Source organism: Typopeltis vanoorti, chromosome 2 (genome assembly GCF_054136105.1).
Source record: "Typopeltis vanoorti isolate ZY-2024b chromosome 2, IOZ_Tvanoo_1.0, whole genome shotgun sequence".
Classification (NCBI taxonomy): domain Eukaryota; kingdom Metazoa; phylum Arthropoda; class Arachnida; order Uropygi; family Thelyphonidae; genus Typopeltis; species Typopeltis vanoorti.
Window position 1 is genome coordinate 167,873,633 of NC_143550.1, and position 22,725 is coordinate 167,896,357.

At 34.4% G+C, this 22,725-nt stretch overlaps 1 protein-coding gene across 2 annotated transcripts; it reads left to right on the plus strand.

The window, feature by feature from the left end:
* The first annotated feature begins 3,500 nt into the window (after window positions 1-3,500).
* Window positions 3,501-22,339, plus strand: LOC150109627 (pfs47 receptor-like). 2 transcript variants are annotated; one of them, XM_090409341.1, is made up of 4 exons: window positions 3,501-3,666; window positions 6,698-6,846; window positions 18,206-18,426; window positions 21,169-22,339. In XM_090409341.1, the coding sequence occupies exons 2-4, from the start codon at window positions 6,822-6,824 to the stop codon at window positions 21,496-21,498; spliced, it is 576 nt and encodes a 191-aa protein (XP_090265467.1). In that variant the 5' UTR covers window positions 3,501-3,666; window positions 6,698-6,821; the 3' UTR covers window positions 21,499-22,339. The 2 variants fall into 2 exon arrangements, with proteins under 2 accessions (XP_090265467.1, XP_090265459.1); XM_090409333.1 differs by lacking the exon at window positions 3,501-3,666 and adding an exon at window positions 9,337-9,465 and having other exon boundaries at window positions 6,711-6,846.
* The last annotated feature ends 386 nt before the right edge of the window (window positions 22,340-22,725 follow it).

Genomic DNA, 22,725 nt, shown 5'->3' on the forward strand with positions numbered 1-22,725 from the left:
GTGTTAGTACAGTGAAAGGATAATTTAATCTACATAGTTTTGGATAGTTAAATGGAGTGAATTGATTACATATGTCCATGTGCTACAGCATATAGCGTATTCAGACTAATATAGGGTTAGCTAAAGTGTTAATTAGATAAGGGATTATACATATGATTGTATGAGTCGAATTTGTCATGGCAGCATGATCGCATTACTCATATAGGATCATAGCCAAATTACTTGTGATAAGCTAATGTTATTTTGTAAATGTTTTCTTAGTATTGAATTGAATTATATTAGAAATTGAATTGTACCATACTAATGAGTTTAATAAACCTTTGTTCATTGATAAAACAGTTGTCTGAAATTGCTGCCCAATGCACCACTTGAAAAACGTACGAACCTAATCACACGGGAAATTAATGTGTTAAAAAACGATAGTGTCACGACTGCAATGTTGTTTCACATTCAGACATATTTTAGTAATTGCTCCTTGTTTTTGTATTTAATATCTCAAACTAAATGTCCCAAAAGGTGCAGTATAATATAAATACAGGGTGTTCGGGATAAATTTGACATATTTATAATTGATTATATTTTTCCGTAAGTTACATGTATTAACACACACTTCTCTTCATTTAAAAGTTTGGACCCTTCTTCATTCATATACAAGATGTCAGAAAGGATGGATAGCTGGAACCCACCTGAATCATGGAAGAGAATAACTTGTATCATGATGATTCGTGCCCGCCATCAAAATAAGGATATTACGACTGCTGCCCAATGCTCCCTGAATACAGTAAAAACAATCAGGCATGAACTAGAGACTTGCAATGGTGACTACGAGGATGTAGCAAGAAGAAAGATCCCTAGCAGACGATCTGATTGCGTTCGTACAGCAGAATTCCTCGCAAATCTGCAGGAACAGGTGTTGAAGAACCCTGGCATTGGAATTCGGGCTTTGTTCGTGGAGTTGCTAACTGTAGTCAAGCCCTGGATAACAAGGGTAGCCAATGGTAGGCCGTATGTATGGCAGCAGGATTCGGCCCCTTGCCACACCTCTGGGAAAAGCCAAAAATGGTTGTCTGAAAATTTCTACGACTTCACCAGTCCAAATGTTTGGCCTCCAAACTCCCCAGACCTTAACCCCATGGATTATTTTGTATGCGGCGCAGTTGAAAAAGACACCAATCGCACTTCCAGTAATACAAAAGCCCAGTTAATGGATAAAATTAAAACAGTTTTTGCTGCCCTTCCCAGGGAGACTGTAGCATCAGCTTGTTCGAGGTTCCGAAGCAGAATTGAAGCTGTGATCGATGCTAATGGTGGTTATTTTGAGTAAATCTTGTTGATAGTATTATAATTAACTCTGCCTGTAATGTTTTTTTGTCAATTCATTAAATTTAATAGATACAAAGAAGATTTTCTTTTTCCTTACGAAACTGTCAAATTTATCCCGAACACCCTGTATTAGGGACACTAAGGGGAGAAATAGCTTAAATATTTGTATTTTGGGGTGATATCTCGTACATAGATAAAAGTTGAATATAGATAAGCAGAATTTCTCTAATTGGAATAATAATCATAAAATGGGACACAAAACCAGCATGGATTTGTTAAAGGGCACTCTTGCTTTAGTAATCTCTTTACCTTTTACAATAGAGTAACAAGAGCAGTAGACAAAGGTAAGGCTTTTTTCTTTTTTTTTTTTTTCCCCAAGGCATTTGACAGAGTGCCACATAAAAAGTTGATTTTTAAGTTGCATTATATGGGTTTGGATATCAAGGTAATGAATTGGATTGGCTCTCTGATATCTATCAGAGAGCTAATCACTTAAAACAAGATATCACTTGTTTTAAGGGAATGTGCTACGAAACTGACTGTGCCATTAACTTATATACAGAATTGGGCAGATAAGGGTAATATTATTTATGCAGGCCAGAATGGATTTATTAAGCAGCATTAGGGAGTAGGATGGTTATAAGTGGAGTCCCACAGGTTTCAGCCCCTTAATGCATAACATTATACATATCCACAAGGAGATGTGTTTTGCTGCATTATGGGAGATACTGAGATAGGAGTGATGTTAGCTTGCTCCACCTTTGCAATGAGTTTCCCGGTGTTGTACCACCTTACCCAAGTCCTGAAGATACTTTCAGGCACAAACTTTGTTTGCTCACACTTGGATAAAGGATTAAACTAAATTTATTATACTTTATGTCAATGATATTGTCACAGGACTACAGAGAGAAAGATGTTCAGTTGTTTGCAGATGTGGAGTTATACTGGAAGAAGTAGAGAAAGCAAGGGATCTTGGGGTGATTATGGATAGAGATTTGAAGTTCTGAGAACATACTGCAAAGGTTGTGAAGACATCTCAGAGAATCGCATCTCTGAGCAATGCTGACCACAAGAGATAAAAGTGTGCTAGTCCCATTGTATAAAGCATTGATAAGACCACATCTGGATTTCTATGCTCAGATCTGGTCACTGGGATTTGAAAGGGATGAAGTAAACCTAGAGAGGTGCAGAGATGGATAACAAACTGATATCAGGACTCTACAACACTGATTATGAGGACAGACTGAGGGCAGGCAGGCTATAGAGTTTGGTGGATAGAAGGCAAAGGGAGGGAGGATATGATCAAGATATTTAAGTTGTTGAAGGGTTATTATTAATATTGGAATAAGAGAAAGTCACTGACCGAAATGAATTTTTTTTTTCATATGGTACAATGAGGGAAAGGAGCAAGGAAAAGGGGCCATCCCTAGAAGTTGCAAAAGAAGGTGGTGAGTAAAAGGGTAAGAAGTATTTTTTTTTTTGCATGCCATGCATTGCCTGAGAGGGTGGTACTGCGCAGACTGTGGAGGATTTTAAAGAGTGATATGATAGATTTGTTGTGTGTCAACTAGTGTTGGACTCCCAACGATGAGTCTTGTGACTTCATGGAGAGCAGAAAAAAAAATAATAATAAAATTTTAACACGATATCAAATCATCCCTTCAGAAAGAAAACCAACCACTCAAAACTGATAAAACAAAACAAAAACAACATAGCTACAAACACTAAAACACACACACACAACAGGCCAACCAACATATTACAAGAAACTCTTACCAAAACCACTTTAGAACAAAAAAAAAAGCCTTCGCACACACAAATTAAGAAAGCACATTTCCAAACATTGGAAACAAACATCTCCGTAAGGATGCTGGAAACCCACCATTGACTTCACTTCCGGTGTTATAAGTCAGTTGACACACACATAATCACGTGGTTTTATTGACCTTTTAGTTATCGGATGGCAATTGGTTTTTCATACTAATTACCGTTTTTGCGTATGATAACAGTCCAAAGAATAGCACACGATGTTATAAAAGGCCAAAGAAAGTGGTATCTATTCCGAATTCTCAGATTCCTTAGGCGTATAATGGATAAACTGAACGAGAATTCGCACTAAAAAACGTTTATTATTATACCTTGTTTACAGGGATCGTCACAAGCGGCGCTGCCTAATAGCCACGGAAGAGTCATACTTGTACATACAATCGGTAATGGGAGAACCTTATCAGTGTTAGACTGTGTATATCTGTTCGTACCGTGGATTTGTGGAAAATTAGTCAAGTGTTAAAACAGTTCTTACTCCACGATTGACTTTGCTGAATGCCTTAATCATTGATTGTAGTGAGTATCTTAAAAGAACTGTTAAAATGAGTTTGCTGAGTATGTATATAATAAAAATGATAGCTAAGGAACATACCTAGTTGAACATACCATATGAAACACGAGTTTCTGCGAGAAAGCGTTTCAATGCTAAAGCGAGTAAATACTACGATTGTACTAAAAATAATGCAACAAGCATTAGTGTATTAGGCTCCTCCGCTACTAATGACTCACGCAAAAAGTTAAGCAAGTTTGAGCGCGGTTAGTAGTTGGAAGGGATTAAATCGTTTGATGCTGTTCGCATGCCCTCCCTCGATGAGCCCTTGGACTCCCTGGAGTTGTTACATAATAATACTACAATTGTTCTAAAAATAATGCAACAAGTGTATTATAGTTTAATTGAAGAAACGGACTGGAGCAGTATATTTTTTATTATTATTAAGCCAATATTTTGCTGAGATCACCATGGCATAATGTGCAAGATAAGAATGCATAAGCTCGCTGGCATGCGAAAGGAAACGACAGATAAGACCCAGCGTAATCAATACCTCTACTTGGCTTCGTCTACGGAGGTGGTCTAATAAGTCTCGCGAGTTTTGATAGTGTTAGGTTCTGGAGAATGTTGTAGAGCTGTACGACTTCGAAAAATAGTCTCTGATATTAAATTTACAATTGTGTAATAAAGGGATTTTTTTCCCAATTGAATAATAGCATTTTTAAACCTATAACACTAGTACGTAGTACAGTGAGGGAGTTCCCCCCCCCCCATTTTAATTAATGTTATAAATTGTGCATTTTTTATTTAAATATTTACATAGTCCGGAAACCCTACCAAACATGGCACTTTTCAAGAAACTTCAGGCCTCCAATAAGAATGGAATAAGCAATGTGCTTTTAATTTAAAGATCTTCACAAACTTCAATGAAAAGGCTGAATTCGAACCCGCAGCCTGTTGGTCGGAAAGCGGATGCACTAACCATTCTACCAAACAGATAGGCAAAAAATGATTTGCAGCTCCCGAGTGACTATAGTGTGGATCAGTGGTGCACCCAGATGGGGGCCCTGTCCCCCTCAAAGAAAAAGGAAAAAAACACTAGAAAATTTTCCAAAAGTCTTTTCCTAATTAAAATTCATTTTTTCTTTTATTTATGTTGTGTCGTGTCTTCTGTTTCTATACTACTTATGAATTAGCGATCATCCAGATGCGCGCAGTCGTCTACTCAACCCCCCCCCCCCCCCCAAGATTAAATCCTGAGTGCGTTACTGGACGTAGTGTTTTTTTTTTTTTTATTTCATCCAGTATGTGCCAGTTTACAGGAAATACTTATTCGCCAAGGCAGGGCGTATTTATGTACAAGCGCACGAGGCTCTAGCCAGGGCCAATTTAACGGCCCCGAACGAGTTATTATATTATAACACATCGATTCAACAAATAGTATATGGAAGTTTTTTTTTCACTTGGCTATGCTACTAATTATATATTTGGTTTTATCCTTTATCGAAGTGCAAGCAAACAAAGTTTGCACCTGAAGTACTTTCAGGACTGGGGCAACTCGTGGCAAAGATAGTATAAGTTCTCATCACTAGCCTTAGCATTAAGGGAAGGGTCACTACCCACACCGGCTCTAGTGGCAACAGCCATTACTGTCGACAGCAGGATGTAGCATAGAGACAGCCTGCCTCACTGCAACGCTTAATAAGAGCGCTCTTTCAGCCATATTGTGGTAGGAACCGTATTAGGGTAACAAGATATTTTACAACATCTGATGTAGATGCAATATATTTATTTCAAGAATTAAAAATTCTCTCGAAAATGAGAAAAGTGGTCCTCACCAAATTTTATCATATACAGTGTGTATATATATATATATATATATATATATATATATATATAACCAAAATCTTGTAGAAATTTATCCCAGCATAACCACCACTCTAAGGATATTAACAATTACTGTTAGTGTAGCAAGTGTGGAAAGTTTTTCCAAGCTTAAACTGATTAAAAATTATTTGCAAACAGCAATGAATAAAGAAAGATCGGTTGGTCTAGCAGCTATATAGAAGCGGACATAGCTTATAATTTAAATTTAGCGGAGCTTATAAACAGTTTTATTGTGTGATATCCCCATAGAGCAAACATTTAATTAATATTATTATGTAATCATTTTGCATTAATGCTTCTCTTGTAATGAAAACAAAATAGCAATTGGAGATTTTCTTATATTTTTGTCTTATAATCCATCAGGGGTGATCTAATCTGGCTACGGCCTTGGCAACAGCACCTTTCAAACAATACTTTCAACCATCATACTATACGATTTCATTACCATAATTGAAATGTCATGCCTTCTTATAATCAGCAATACCTAGATCAGATTTCAACTTAATTAGACATGCAATAAACCAAAATGATACGTTCTCATATCTCTGAATGCTATTACTAAAAGACTGGAGAACATTACCGATGATCAAATGATATAATATATCTCAAGAGCTTTCCAAACCTTCCAATAAAATGGAATTTTCTAGCATACTAAGTTGATATGGTGAACAAGTGCCATCTAGTGAGAGATCTGTTAAATACACTACAGTATATGATATGAGAGAGAGAAACATTTAAGTTGCTTAAAGGGTTTTATAGGATAGATGAAAACTAAATGTTTCAGCACTTGGCTAAAGGGACCAGAACAAGGAGTCATCCCTGGAAGTTGAATAAAGGTGTGGTTAATAGGGATGTGAAGTTTAGATTTTTTGCTTGTAGTGTTGTGATTGAGTGGAATTAGTTACCAGAGTCAGTTGTGAGTGCTTTGTGTGTTAATGGGTTCAAGGAGAGATGTGATAGATTGTGTGGATAGATTGGGTCTCCCACAATGAGTCTTCAGACTTCAATGGAGGTGCCCATATTTTAATAGCAATATTAATATATATTTGGAAACACTTAAATTCATTTCATAGTATTTATGTTTTAAATCCATAGTTAGCGAATTATAGCTACTCATGTTATAAGTGAAGGATATCTAAACGCATTTGTCATTATATCTTTGAAAACTAGGTTGGAGATAAATGTTTGCAAATTTTGACACCTCCTGTGTCATCAATATGTGGAATTCTAGCGCAAAAGAGAACCTTCTAATGGGACTGCCTACAACAAATCTAGGCTAGGGTTAAGAAATAAGATGTTTCATTCTTTTACAGAAGCAGGTGAGTATGTATAATAGTTAAGGATGTACCACATATTTGATTGTTAGCATTTTCTATATTCATATTAATGAATATAGAATGTTGCTAAACTGTTGCAATTATTAAGAATATTTTTATTGTATACTCTATATTTACTCTATTTACTCTATATTTAAACCAAACCTAGTTCAAAAACAAACCAGGCTAAAAGTATACAATACATTAGCCCTACCAGTCTGAATGTATGGAAGCGAAATCTGCACAATAAAACGAAAAGACAGAGATTAACAACAGCAGAAATGAAGTTTATGAGAAAAACTGCAAAGTATACCCTATTTGATCACAAAAGAAACAAAGATATTATGAAAGAATTAAACCAAGAACCAGTAATAGAAAAAATTAAAAAATATAAACATAAATGGATGGAACACGTTCAAAGAATGAAAACAGAAAGATTACCAAAACAAGCCTTAAAGTACAAGCCATTAGGAAAAAGAAAACCAGGACGTCCTCTTAAACGATTCAACGATGACTTCTAAGGCCGGAACAGGCCATGCTAGGCCTAAATCCTTAATACGCATGATGAAGATGATGATTTTTATTGTACTGCTAAAATTCTTGCCAAGATTAACATTGAATTAATATTAAGGTTAATAAAAAAAACCTTCGTTCGTCAACGATACGAATGTACTGTAAGTTAAAACAAAAAACTTTTGTAGTGATTGCAATGGCACTAGGCTTCCCGAAGTAAGAGCATCCAAAGTTCGATTCTGGCCGCTGCCTAGAGGAACTTTATCTAAACCTTTTTTTGACCAGTTAGCGAGTTAGTTGTTCTCTGGCACGGGAAAGCGGTTTTTTCCTCTCAGAAACTCAGGTTTTTCAAAAACTTGACTGTAGGACCATTTCAGGCAGTAAACATAGTGTTAGGATTACGGACCAGAAGATGGCGGCACTTGTCATCCATCTATAATTAGTGATAGCCTTGGGCCTGCTATCTCTGATTGGCTCTTGGTGAAGATTGAACTGCCTCTTCAGTCTCCAAAAGTTAAATGTGGCTAAAACAGCCTCTCCTACTCCCTATAGGGAAATAAAAGGCATTAACGGATTTTGTGTGTTATATATATAATTTTATTTATTTTATTTTACATACACACCCACATTATGCTAGGTGCCTGTGTGGCCTTGTGGAAATGGTATTTGCTTCTATAGCATTCGACCTAAAAAAAAAAGACTACTATATTTTGGATTATAGTTTGTGAATAGGGGAACTACTTTTTCAGCCGGTTTCTGACATGCAAGTAAGGCTTTTTCCTCCTTGGAATTCAGATTAATATCCATGCAATGCTGGAAAATCGACTGTAGAATACACATATTTCAGACAGTGGTGTATGTGTATGTATACATACATGTTAAAGATACCAAGCAATTTTATAAACTTGGTTTTAATACCAAGTATTAAAAATACTTGTGTGGTGGGAGGACTAGGGGCCATACATGGAAGCTGGGCAAGAATGTGGTTAGCAGGGGTGTTAGAGCCAGGTTTTTTACTTGGAGAGTGGTGAATGAGTGGAATAAGCTGCCAGAGTCTGTTGTGGGTGCTACGACTGTGAAGGAGTTTAAGGCGAGGTATGATAGATACTGTGTGAATGTCGAATAGTTGTTCTTGACATGATGTTAGGGCCTCCCTCGATGAGTCTGTAGACTCCTTGGAGTTGCCCGGAATCTTTTGCAGATATATATGATGCTATGAATTAAGGGAAGGGCCACTATCCAGATCGGTTTCAACCTTTATTGAGATCTCATCAGTGGGAGCCAGACCCTGAGATGCCAACGTTGAAGTAATGCAGAACTTATAAATTTTACCTATACCAGTTGCCACAAGGTGCTTTGACCTTGTTAAATAACGATCTCAGGATGAGAGAAAGATCTCAGTAAAGGTCGAAACCAGTCTGGGTAGTGGCCCTTCTCTTAATGCATAGCATCATACATGTCTACAAGGAGATGTGCTTTGCATTATGGGAGATACTAAGGAAAGTGATCAGAGCTTACTCTGCCTTTACCATGAGTTGCCTCAGACCTGAAAATACTTCAGGTGCAAACTTGACTTACCTGCTTGTTTGCTTACTTGGGAAAAAGGATTAAAACCAAGTTTATAAAAATTGCTTGGTATCTTTAACGCATAGTATACCCAAGGTACAAAACTTTCTACATATATATACATATATAGTGTTAGGAGACGAGACCAGTAGTTGTCTGCCTTATTGTTTTCCTTGTATATGAAATCATTGATAGCCATGAACCAGCTGTAGTGACAGTTAAGGGTTGAGTTTGGCTACTGATCACTCTTCAAAAAAAAATTTAGTTGGGAACCTCAACCTATATGTTGAACTACTATTTCATAGGAGTTATAGTCCTGTTAAATTCATTATGCTTGTCTGTTGACTGTATTTATTTGGTTACAAATATTTAATGTTTACAAAAAGTATTCTAACGTGTTTTCATTATCCACAGGGAGTAAACAGTAGTCCTAAATTCTTGAAGATGGTAGGCAGTCATCATCATTACAGTTTGCAGTATTTTTACTGCATGATTAAAACTAAGCAATGTTCCTCATCCCAACTGGCATTTATTTATATGTAGGTATGTGTTCAAATTGATTTTGTTGAGTAAAGGATTAGAAACCCATTTTCCTTGAAAATAAAACTGTTGACCTGGCTATGAACAACTAATTCCAGAATCAAATTTAAAAAAAAGGTCAAGGAAAGAATTCCTGTAGTTAGTGAACATAAATCAAACCTATGAGGCTTTTCCTACAGACCTACAATGTACTTTCCTCGTGTGTATACAACACTGTGTTTAAGAATTGTATTTTTAAGTAAATGCTTTTCTAAATCAAATTTAAACTGCAAGAGATTATTCAAATGTAAAAATGATTCTTTTGAATCAGCAGTTATAATGTATATTCTGTACAGCTCAAGTGCCAATGTAGCCTCATGATAACGTATATGATGATAATTTGGTAAAAGTAAAACATGTTGCATTCTCGTGACTAATTAGAACTTTTTCAGTTTCATTTTTTTTTTTCTTTCCAAAGAAGCAAATGTAAAATTCACAATGTTCTATTCTTGTAACTAATTAGAACTTTTTCCATTTCATTTCATTTTTTTTTTTTTTTCCAAAGAAGCAAATGTAAAATTCAAGATTTTATACAGTCTTATTAGTTAAGACTAGGAACATGATATGGCAGCATTTATCTTTTCATATGATTTTATATATGTGTATATTCATGCTTGGGGAATGGGTCTTATGCTTCCAAGTGCTGTGGATAAGGGAATGGTTTCTGCATACAGAGGTTAGTTGCAAATAAACAGGGAAGCCTGTAAATAAGCAGTCATGGACAGTTGCCACCTATGGGGATGTAACATGGTGAGATGTAATCCCTATTAAATAAATTTCAGCCAGCTGGTTGTTGGGGCAGCAATAACATTCATCTGGATTAGTGAAGATCACACCCATAAGTGACAATGCTGTGAAGTTTATCATGGTAGTCTGACAATCATAAAGAATGAGAAACAGCTAGCACACTGAATCTGTTACTGAATTACTGGACAAGGAAGACAACAGCAAACCACTTTGTTCTATTTTTCCCCACAAGGTAGCAATGTGCCGGCCTGGTTGGCTGAGTGGTTAGTGTATCCACTCTCCAACCAATAGGCTGCGGGTTCGAATCCCACTGTAAGCATGGATGTTTGTGATTATCTCTGAAAATACTAGTGTTGGTGGTCGGCAGTAGATGGCGTAGATGATGAAAAGTAGTTGTGGTTGGTGGATTGAGTGGTGGAGACAGAATTGTGGAGTAGATACCCTCCCTCCCTCGAATGAGTCTTTGGACTGCCTGGAGGTGTCATGCCATAATAATAATATGGACGTATTGCTACCACCGACTAAACTTCAGATTGTACTCGAGAAGAAGAAGAAAAGTATATTCATGCCAGCAAGACATGACATCGATTACAAAAAAAAAAAAAAAAAAAAAAAAAAAAAGGACTAAGTACTGGCTTAACCCTTTGTGGAATGGAAAAGCATAGAGAACTTATTTATATCTATTATTTATTTTTTTGGTACCTTTATAGCCTGTACTCTTATTTTCTCTCGGTTCCTCTCAGGGGACCCTGTAACCCCTAGAGAGCACGTCCCCTGGGTGGCGGATAGGGGAGCCCACCGTGTGTGTGTGTGTGTGTGTGTGTGTGTGTGTGTGTGTATATATGGTGGGGTGGTCCGAATATACTGAATAAGGACTCGTGGACCAACAGGGCCATAAGGGGCAATCATCTTGATTATAAGGGAAGCGGCACTCCCATGGACCCCTAGCTGGGTCTATCCTCTCCTTCTTCTACTTTGAGGAAGAAAGACCCACTTACTTTAATCTTTCCTATAAAGCCTTATCGGCCAACTCTTCTTACTTTATGACCCTTGAGATTAGAGTACTCGAGGGCCATGGGGTCTTTTCATTTCTGGCCTTACAACTATGTCCTCTCTATAAACCTTACTATATTTCTTCTATAATCTACCCTTTCCCCTTCGATATACCCTATTCCTCCTATGGGTTTAAATTCGGAAGAAGGTGAGTTCAGAAGCCTTAATGTAGCAGCCCTACCACTGAACTATTCCTTCGTCAGGCTAGTCCCCTGACATGGAGAACATAACCATACTTGTAAGCTGACAGAAAAAGATAATCGGATTGAATCTATGGGAAACGACCCTGGAATGGAAAAGGGAAAACGAAAATGGAAACAACAAAATATAATACACATAGCAAACTGGAATGTAAGAGGAATAGCATATAAAGAAATAGAATTAGACCAGTTATTAAATGAAAGAAATTTTAAAATAGCAATAATCACTGAAACAAAAATGAAATTAAAAGGAACTATGAGAACTGAAAATTTTAATGTGATATACAGTGGAGTCGACAGAGACCAAAGAGCACAAGCAGAAGTCATGATTTGGATTCATAACTCCCTTTCAAAACAGTTAAAACATTATAAATTATGGAATGAAAGAATAATAGAAGCTAGAATAAAAATAGATAGAGGCTATTTAACAATAATTGGTTTATATACCCCAGAAGAAGGAAGAGAACAGGATAATATTGATTTTTATAATCAGCTACAAAACATATATAATAAAATAAATAAAAATGATTACATAATTTTAGCAGGAGACTTAAATGCAAGAATTGGAAACACGAAAATTAATAATAATATAGGAATACATGGAGAACACACTCTAAACAGAAATGGTAAAAAATTGATTGACTTTTTAGTTTATAATAACCTAAAAATAATGAATTCCTTCTATAAACATAAAGACATACATAAATATACTTGGGCAGCAAGAGGATGGAAATCAATATTAGATTACTTCATATTAAATGAAAAGACATCAAAATTTTCACTAGATGTTAGAGTTCACAGAGGATATGAAATAAGCAGTGACCACTTCCTTTTTAAAATAAAATTAAGATTACCACCTAAATGGCTACAAGTAACAAGAACAGAAAGAAAAATTGAAACATTTGTTTATAAAACTAGACTATTGAATGACACAAATGTACAATGACTATATGAACAAAGAATTAACCAGTATCTAGATAAAATAAAACAAATGAAGAAATAGAAATAGAATGGCTTAATATAAAAACGATACTAAATGCAGCAGCAAATGAAAGCTTAGGAAAGACCAAAAAATTCAATAAAAGAAAAAAAACTGAAGATCTGGGATGATACAATCAAAGAAATAATCAAAAAGAAAAAAGAAGCCTATCACAAATGGTTAAGCAGTAAAAGATTAGAAGATGAAATAGAACATAAAAGAATAAGAGCCATAGCTAAAAGAAAAGTCAGAAAAAGACATAGAGAATCATGGAATAAATTTGTTTCTAATTTAGAACATGATTTATATAAAATAAGACCCAATGTATATAAGATTTTGAAACACCTAAATGCAGATACCAAAGAAAACATAAAATTAAACACTGAATTGAAATTAGAAGAATTTCTAAATTACTACACAGAACTGTGGACAGACAAATATTTTAAAAAAGACAACTGGCAAACAATTAACGAAAATGAAAAGGAAATAACTGAAGAAGAATTAGAAATCAGCCTGAAAGAAACAAGAAACGGAAAATCACCTGGAGAAGATAAGCTAGGTTCAGAACTATATAAATACGCAGGAACAAGATTCAAAGGAAGACTCTTGTTATTTTTAAATAAAATTTACTCAACTAGTATCCCCCCAATAGAATGGAAAAAAGCAATTGTGATTCCTATCTTTAAGAAAGGTAATAGAGATGACCCTAAAAACTATAGAGGTATCAGTATACTAAATTCATGTTACAAAATATACAGCAGAATCTTAAATAACAAACTAATGAAATATTCCGAAAACTTTATTCTAGAGGTACAAAATGGATTTAGAAAAGGACGATCATGTATAGACCCAGCCTTCTGCCTAAAATTAATAATAGAGAAAAGAAGAGAATATAATTTAGAAACACATATTGCATTTATTGACTTTGAAAAAGCATTTGACAAAGTTAAAAGAAACATATTATTTAACATATTAAAAGAAAGACAAATACCAAATAATATCCTAAAAGCTGTCACAAGTATATATGAAAATAATCAAATACAAATAAGATTAAATCATGAGCTATCATATACAAGAGAGATAAACCAAGGGGTCCGACAGGGATGTCCCCTCTCAGCAACTCTTTTTAATATCTACTTAAATGAAATAATAATAAAATGGAGTAAAAATTTACATCAAGGAATTAAACTTTCACCTACAATTAACTTAAACACTCTCCTCTTTGCAGATGACCAAATAATAATTACAAATTCTGAAGATAACTTACAGAAAGCTTTTTTAAATCTAAATGAGATATCCAAAGATTATGGTATGATAATATCAATGGAAAAATCAAAAACTATGGCCTTTAAAGGACAAGATCCAGCAAGAACTAAAATAGTATTAGATAACAAGATCTTAGAACAGATGAATTCATTTAACTACCTAGGATGTATGATCACTTATGAAAATGAAAAAGATATAAACATAAAAATTGCAAAATATTTAAAAATAACAGGAGTAATTAACTCTATATTTAAACCAAACCTAGTTCAAAAACAAACCAGGCTAAAAGTATACAATACATTAGCCCTACCGGTCTTAATGTATGGAAGCGAAATCTGGACAATAAAACAAAAAGACAAACAAAGATTAACAACAGCAGAAATGAAGTTTATGAGAAAAACTGCAAAGTATACCCTATTTGATCACAAAAGAAACGAAGATATTATGAAAGAATTAAACCAAGAACCAGTAATTGAAAAAATTAAAAAATATAAACATAGATGGGTGGAACACGTTCAAAGAATGAAAACAGAAAGATTACCAAAACAAGCCTTAAAGTACAAGCCATTAGGAAAAAGAAAACCAGGACATCCTCTTAAACGATTCAACGATGACTTCTAAGGCCGGAACAGGCCATACTAGTTCTAAATCCTTGATACATATGGTGATGATGACTCTTATTTTCCTGCAATTCGCCATTAAAAGATTGTTAGTTTTTCCATTCACCCTTCTTTCTAAATACATGTCAAGCAAAATTAAAATATTGGCTTTGCAGTCATAAGTTCTATTATGTGGTCCTTATCTTCTATTTTAGTAGCCATATCTACTGTTAGGTTGATCGATGTGCGTGTTCTCACACTGACCTGAAAGTAGATATGACTATGATTTATTTAGTTTGGAAGTGCCACTACCAGACAAGGGTACCTGGCTCAATGGCATTCATTGGAAGTATGCAGAAACTTATGATATTAGTAACTCTCAAGTTTTAAATTATATGCATTGCTGCACAATACAGGTGCCTTTATAGGTCATTTGGTATCAATTATGCCATCTGGTTGGAAAAATCTAGTTTTGAACTCCTCTAGGATGCAAAATATCTTTTGTAAGGGTTTTTCAACTGAAGATGAGTTATCTGGTTTTATACACGAATGAAGGTATTTTATCGTACAAGTCAGGTAAAGCAAGAAGAACACATCATTAACAGATAAAATACACTGACTTCATAGTTAGTTACTTGGTAACTCCAAGCCAACCTGGTTGGCAGAGTGTTAGCATACCTGCTTATGGGAGACACAAAGTGACTTAAAAAGTTCTCTGTTCAGTTTGGAGCAGATTTCTGGACTATGTGAAAAACAAAAACTAAATAAATATAAAATTAATAAAAATAGGGAAAAAATCAATAGCCTACCCATGCTAAAAATATACTATAGGTTTGCAAATAACTTTTCATGGGTGGGAGCAACATAAAAAGAGGTTATAAAGTTATTATCATTCTTTTATATTATTGTTTTGCATGTGAATGGAAATAGATATGTTCATAGCATATCAGAAGATTTGAAATGGAATAATCTTTAATGCCTTTCATTGTAACTAAAAAAAGCAGACAGAATTCTTGTAGCCCTGACATTTAGAAATCAGTGAACAGTGTCTTTCCCATTGGAATAGAGTTGAGTCTATTTTGGAGTCAAAATATGGTGGATAGCTGCCATATTGTTAACTATTGTTAAAAATTGAGTTTTTCGGTGTTGTGTTTTAACCCTGCAACTCAATTTCCCAAATTTTTGGAGGCTGTTAGCCTGCTCCAAAGATCAGCTTACAGAGTAGTCTACAAAACTTCTGCTCAATGACTAGAATCGAACCTATACCCCTGTTTTTCATTTGGCATTTAGCTTTATGAAACCAGAAATGTTTCCACATAGCTACCAGGCATTGGAATGAAATATTTTTCTATTTATTGTAACACGAGCCTTTTGACCTTATAGATAAAATTTACTTAATTACACATACTGCCTAAATTTTATTTTTGCTTATGTAACTTCTGCAGTTAGATATAGTAATCTACATCCAATAACTGGATTCTCTTTAAAATGAGTAATTTTTCATTGGCTTAATACGTTTTGCGTTTCTGAAATGCAGAATCCAGATTTCTCTAAGAAAACCTTTCACTTCTTTGTGAGATAGTAATTTTACACATACCATATACTTATTACAAAATATCATATCTTAACTGCTTCCTCTTTTTAAATATGACAGATCAAAAAAGTGAGAAGAAACCCCCCTTTTTTTTTTTAAATTTATTTTATGGCAATATATTCACATTGTATATAAAAATAACATCATCCTTTTGTGGTTTTCATACGCATGTATTGCTACATTAGTTCACTTGGAACAGCCATTGTCAAATTATTATATTAATATATTATTATTTTATTATTATCCATATCTGTATTATATGTGCACTGTTAATATTTAAGTTTTATAAAAACAATATTACCTTGCATGTTATGCAAGGTATTATTAATATTGCTTTTTGTGTGAATGAAATTATTTTTATAGCAGAATATTTGATCTATAATACTTTCTGCTTGGATTGTTTACAAGATTATTTGTAGTCTTTTACCAGCTTTATAAATGAAAGTGAGTTTCTTAAGCATTTTGAGGCACTATGTAATTGTAATTGGAATTAGTGAAGTTACAGATGCGATTATAATTATTTAAACTGCTAAGGATAGTACTGAAAACATTCTGTCTACTCTGTGCTGTCTCTTAGGCCATTTGACAATAGAAGACACATATATACAGTGACAAGGATTAGTCAAATAGCTATATCTTTTGTGTGGAAGATGTTCTAAGCTAGCTCTCTCTCTCTCTCTCCATATTAAAGATAGAATGATGTGTGGTATAAGTTTGCACCACACGAATATATCTGTGAAATATATCTACTTTCTTATATATTCCTGCAAATAAGTAAAATTTCATATTTTTGAGGTTAAGCTGAAGAAAATTCTTAAAATGAGTACTCTGAATGCTGCATGCCTGAAAGATAATAATTGAAGAATTATTACAAATACTGTCATATTTAAGTTGACAAAACTAAGTGTGGTGCTACAGGATGTACATAGAGCTGTCAGATAATTGTATGTTATAAATAGTTCATTCATTTTTTATATATATATATATATATATATATATATATATTAATTGACACAGTGTATAAGCATATATGAATTTTGAATTTTTGGGCACTTGTCTTCCAAATAACAGCTATGTGCATATTTTAAACATTTAGCAGAAAGTCTAACCAGTATAGTATCACCTTGATCTCAGATAAAAATAGATCTATCAGTGCATTCGGATGTGTGAAAACGAAGGATTTTTGAAATATTCAGATGTTTATATAACTTTTACACCACACAGAAGTGTTTCCTTAGAATAGTTGAAGAAATATTATGAACTTTTGGGTTAACAAGACCTGGATTTCAAGCCTGTACAACATAAGGAGCTAACTAGTCTGACATTTTTTTAATGACAATCTTATAGATGATTGTAAACGTGTGAAATTCAATTTACATATAAATATAGTGGGTAGACTATGGATTAAAAAATTTGGGAACCCTGTTTTTCTTTGGGGGGGGGGACACAACTTTTTCAAGCTACTTCCTTCTAATGAACAAAAGAGTAGTTTTACAGTGAGAAATAATAACCACGTACCTCCTATAAACATTCGCAAGTCCATGCCTTGGCAAGATTCCAACTCATAATGTGATTGCAATCTTGTGAGTAGGAGAGAGGACATTAACTACTCATGTAACTACCAACATATGTAGGTAGGAGAGTGTTTTCCTGGAACTTGAATTATCTTGAATAATGCATCCAAAATATCCAAAGAACACAGGTTGATAGATTGTGGAGACTGGATTAACATCACTCTTCTAGTGAAGTTTTAGGAAATCATTACAGGCCATTTGGCTTATGATATAATTGAAAAATAGAATGTTCCTTTTGCACTCATTGTATTACTGCTAAATGTGAGATTATAGAAAAATGGGAATTTTTTATGCTATTCTTGCTCTACCATTCTAACCTCAGTCCTCTTCGAAATAATGGAGATATTCATTAGCAGGCAAATTCTCCTAAATAGATTCTTGCTAGTTAATTAATGACCATAGTATGGAGATTCTGTCATTCTGGATCTACAGTGGATCTTCTGTTCTACTTTATCAGCCACTGGATGAGTGTCATGGAAAGGTCTGAAGAAATTGTTGCTCTTAACATTCCCAGATCATTTGATTGTGTCTGGCATTGCAGCCAGTAAATTGCATCCTTTGGTCTGCTTTCTGCCCTCTGTAATATGTTATTGGGTGACCCCTGTGTAAATGTGTTGATGTTCAATTTTATTCTAAGTTACTTTTGAAATACAACTGTAAATACTTACATCTGTCTATCTTCTTTTGTTTAGCTCTTACCTGTCCAACCCCTATTAGTTTTCAGTGGGTAGTTTGTGCAGAAGGAAATGTACCTTATAATGCTGTGATAGCAGGCAATGACTCTTCGGGAGAGATTACTTATGTGGGTAGAGCATTTTATGATGGGAATCTCATTCCTGGTAAAGTGGTTCCTTCACACTACTGTTGCTACATAACTTGGGATGCAAAAGAACACAGTGTAAAAGAGTATCAAGTAAGTACTGGAAATTCTTAAATGTTCTGATCATTATCAGTATGTATTTCCTTAGAGAATTGTTTAATGATCGATAGAAGTATTTAATGGCAGAAAGAAAGAAGCATTTAATTTAAAGACAGGAATATTATTTCCAACCTTTTTTTATTTCTTATTTCCAGCTTATTCTCAACTTGAAATACATTTTAGGTCAGGTATTATCAAACATACAATAAAGTTCATTACTAAAGTTTGGTTGAGAAAAAACTTTGGTCATGAACTCTCAAAAGAACAAAGCGAACTTCATGGACAATATGATTTAATAATATTAGTGCCCATACCTTTCTTTGTTCAACAGTTTGACTTTATTTGTTCAAATGTTACAATTTTTGTTGAATTTGAAGAAATAAAGTGTTCTAAAATTTAATGGGGAAAGCGTGCTTGTTTATTTGTTTTGGATTTTTGCTGAAGCAATTAACTATGAGGTCAGTGTATTATGTCTGTAAATTTTGTATATTCTTCTGGCTGGTTTGCCTGTATTGTGGGATGAAAAACCTCACTTTACTGTATTAGACTGGCTAACTCGTCATCAATTGTAAAGACCTGATGAAGGTTCTTCGCATCATAGATGCAATTTAAACCCAGGTCCTTCCAAACAAATGGCTCGTTGATACTGACTGAACTACTAAGGCTCATTTGGGAAGGCCCTGCTTCTAATCTTTTAAATTAAATATTCTGTAATTATTATTATTTTTTTCTTTCATATTCCACATTCATGTTATGTGTGGATACAGATTTATTAACAGAAGGATGAACATAAACGATGTGCTCATCCCTTTTATTTCTTCTTCAGCCATTCTTATTCAGATTAAGCATGCTGTTATGAACAAAGTCATATATGTTTCCTGTAATTCACCCTTAATTCAACTCCAGAACCTCTTCCTTATTCTTGCCTACTACATTCCTTTCAGGCCTGCAGAAAATTATATAGTTACACAGTTACCTGAAGATAACAGTCATATAGTTTCCATGAATCATGGGAAATGTGAATTTTGAGCACAAATATAAATACATAGAAATAATAAACATAAAAGATATTCCTTGTTGTCACTTCAGCCAGTCTGTTATTGTAGTATGCAACATAATCCAGATCTTAGACCTGTGCTATATTTCTAAAACAGCATTTATTATTAAGTAAGTGGGAAAAAAAAAATGCTTAAGCCGCAAACAGTTGTCAGTGCAGTGGGGATCAAGATATTTTCTGAATCGGTAAAAGACTTGCCTTCTGGACAATCAATGTATGTAGTTTTGTTTTGATCAAGAAGCAACTGTGTTTGGTTATCCAGCTAAAACATACTCATTACAATCAGCAACCAGAGAAGTGGCAAAATTAAGATGAATTTTTTTGATAACAATATGCAGCTCTTGCTGTGTCCAGTAGCCAGCACAATACTACAAGCATTTTACATTCATTATATTTTTGAGATATACTGTGATAGGCTGAGATTTTTTCTTTCAGTTGAAGGTTCCTCCAAAATGAATGAGCTTTTAAACCATTACCAATTAAATTAAAGAAAATATGATACAAAATTGAATGTATACAAAAAAGGAGACTTCTTGCATGCTCATGAGGTGAAAGGTCAAATAGTATGAGTGTATGCATGCTCAATGGAGCTACTTCAATGCTATCAGCAAAAATTAAAAGGGTTCATGCTGTTCTATTTATTGTTCCAGTGAGAGAACTACTGGATCATTTTGTGACTGCTTTTTCATGCTAACTATTTCTGACTCTTTCATGCTTTCTCTGCATCTATTTCTTCCTTTACTTGTGACTTCAGGAAAACCATTCAGGTCGTGAGACTCTTTGAACTAGCAAACAGCTCTCTCTTTCTCCTGAAGTCTGAAAAGACAGGTCACTGATTAGAAAATTTCCCACATTTCAGGTAAGAGAGAGTGCTGTTATCTGGTTCAAAGGGTGTCATGACCTGAATAGTAATGATCAGCTTTGCTATTTTGACAGTCTCATTTGCACCCCAAGCAAGAAACAGTGGATCACATACCTGTGTCAAACAACCACTCATATTTATTCTATACAGATATGTCCTACTTGAGAATATCATTAATAAATTTCAGCAGTAGTCCTAAATTGTAATTAATCTAATAAAGTCTCTTAGCAGCCTGATTAGCCTACTGGATTGTATCTCCATCCTTCAGCTAGGAGGCTGTGAGTTTGAATCACCCTATGTTGATGTTTGTGAATGCCTTTAAGTGGGAGATGATTTTCACAGCCCAATGTGAGACCACTATATTGCCAGCTGGTTACCTGAGGTGGATTGAAAAGTTCGGGTGTTTGTCTGCACAGTGAAGTTTGGGATTATCTAACCCTTAGTCCACCAGTGCTAATGTATTAGAGGTGGGCTACTTTTTCTTTAATGAGAATTCCACAAATGAAAGGTTTAAAACCTGCCATGGGTAGAATTCATATTAAAACAAAATTTTGAAGCTCAATTATCAACTTTTCTTTCTTTTTTTTTCTGATAATTAGCTCTCCTTTCTCTCTCTCTGTTCATTCTTCAACTTAAGTGATAGTATTATAGGTTTTTAAACTCTACATGTATTGTTTATTATTATTGTTATTATTCACTAACTAACCTAGTATGTAACATTTTCATATTTAACAAATATTTCTGTATGTATGTCTTTTTTTTTTTTTTTAAGTACATTTTTGATATTTTAATGTTAACAAGGTGTCATATATTTAAGGTATTAACAATACCGGAAGGAACCCCAGCTAACTGGACTTATTATGCTGAAGGAAAGCTACCATCATCTGCTATTCAAGGTGGAAGAACTTCTGTTGGAGAACCTTTATACATAGGACGTGCTGAGCGTTGGGGGGCTACAATTTCTGGTAAAATTGTTACTGCTGATCGCTGTCTTCTCTATGTTCCATATGGAGGCATTGAGCATTGGTTTGATTCATATGAAATACTTACTACCGGTGTTTCTAGGCAAGAAAAAGTCAGTAAGCTCACATCACCCACCAGTAGTCCATCCTTATATGTAGAAAATTTATTTTCTACATATAAGTAAAGTATTATTTACTTGGAAAGTAAATTTTCCAAGTAATGTCCATGTGACCTGAGTAAACAGTTGAAAATTCTAAAATAAATATATTATTTTTCCTGGAAAAGAAATTATTATAATTTTGCTTTTATTAGAAAATTATTTTATTTTATTTTTATTAGAAAATAAATTTTATTTTTATTAGAAAAGCTTTATTTAGAAATATTTTTAAATAATGTGAAATTAATTTGTATTATTTTTGATAAGTATTCTGCTACTGTGTGAATGAATGGAAAATAATATTATTGAGAAATTTATTATCAGTGCAGTTATGAACTGAATATGCACATTGTTTCCTATTTGCAAAGTTGCCATAGTTGAAATAATAATGTCTATATATAAACATGTCTTCACATGCTCAATTTTTTTTTTGAGCAGAAACCAAGTTCAGTTTTGGAAATACTGAAATGTATATATTTTTCTTGCTATGATATTTAAGCTGCTATTTCATTATAAAAACTTGAAAAAAATGTTTTTTTGTTTTTTTTATTAACCACGCTACCGGCTAGGACGTATATACAGGGTGTTCGGGATAAATTTGACATATTTATAATTAATTATATTTTTCCGTAAGTTACATGTATTAACACACACTTCTCTTCATTTAAAAGTTTGGACCCTTCTTCATTCATATACAAGATGTCAGAAAGGATGGATAGCTGGAATCCACCTGAATCATGGAAGAGAATAACTTGTATCATGATGATTCGTGCCCGCCATCAAAATAAGGATATTACGACTGCTGCCCAATGCTCCCTGAATACAGTAAAAACAATCAGGCATGAACTAGAGACTTGCAATGGTGACTACGAGGATGTAGCAAGAAGAAAGATCCCTAGCAGACGATCTGATTGCGTTCGTACAGCAGAATTCCTCGCAAATCTGCAGGAACAGGTGTTGAAGAACCCTGGCATTGGAATTCGGGCTTTGTTCGTGGAGTTGCTAATTGTAGTCAAGCCCTGGATAACAAGGGTAGCCAATGGTAGGCCGTATGTATGGCAGCAGGATTCGGCCCCTTGCCACACCTCTGGGAAAAGTCAAAAATGGTTGTCTGAAAATTTCTACGACTTCACCAGTCCAAATGTTTGGCCTCCAAACTCCCCAGACCTTAACCCCATGGATTATTTTGTATGGGGCGCAGTTGAAAAAGACACCAATCGCACTTCCAGTAATACAAAAGCCCAGTTAATGGAT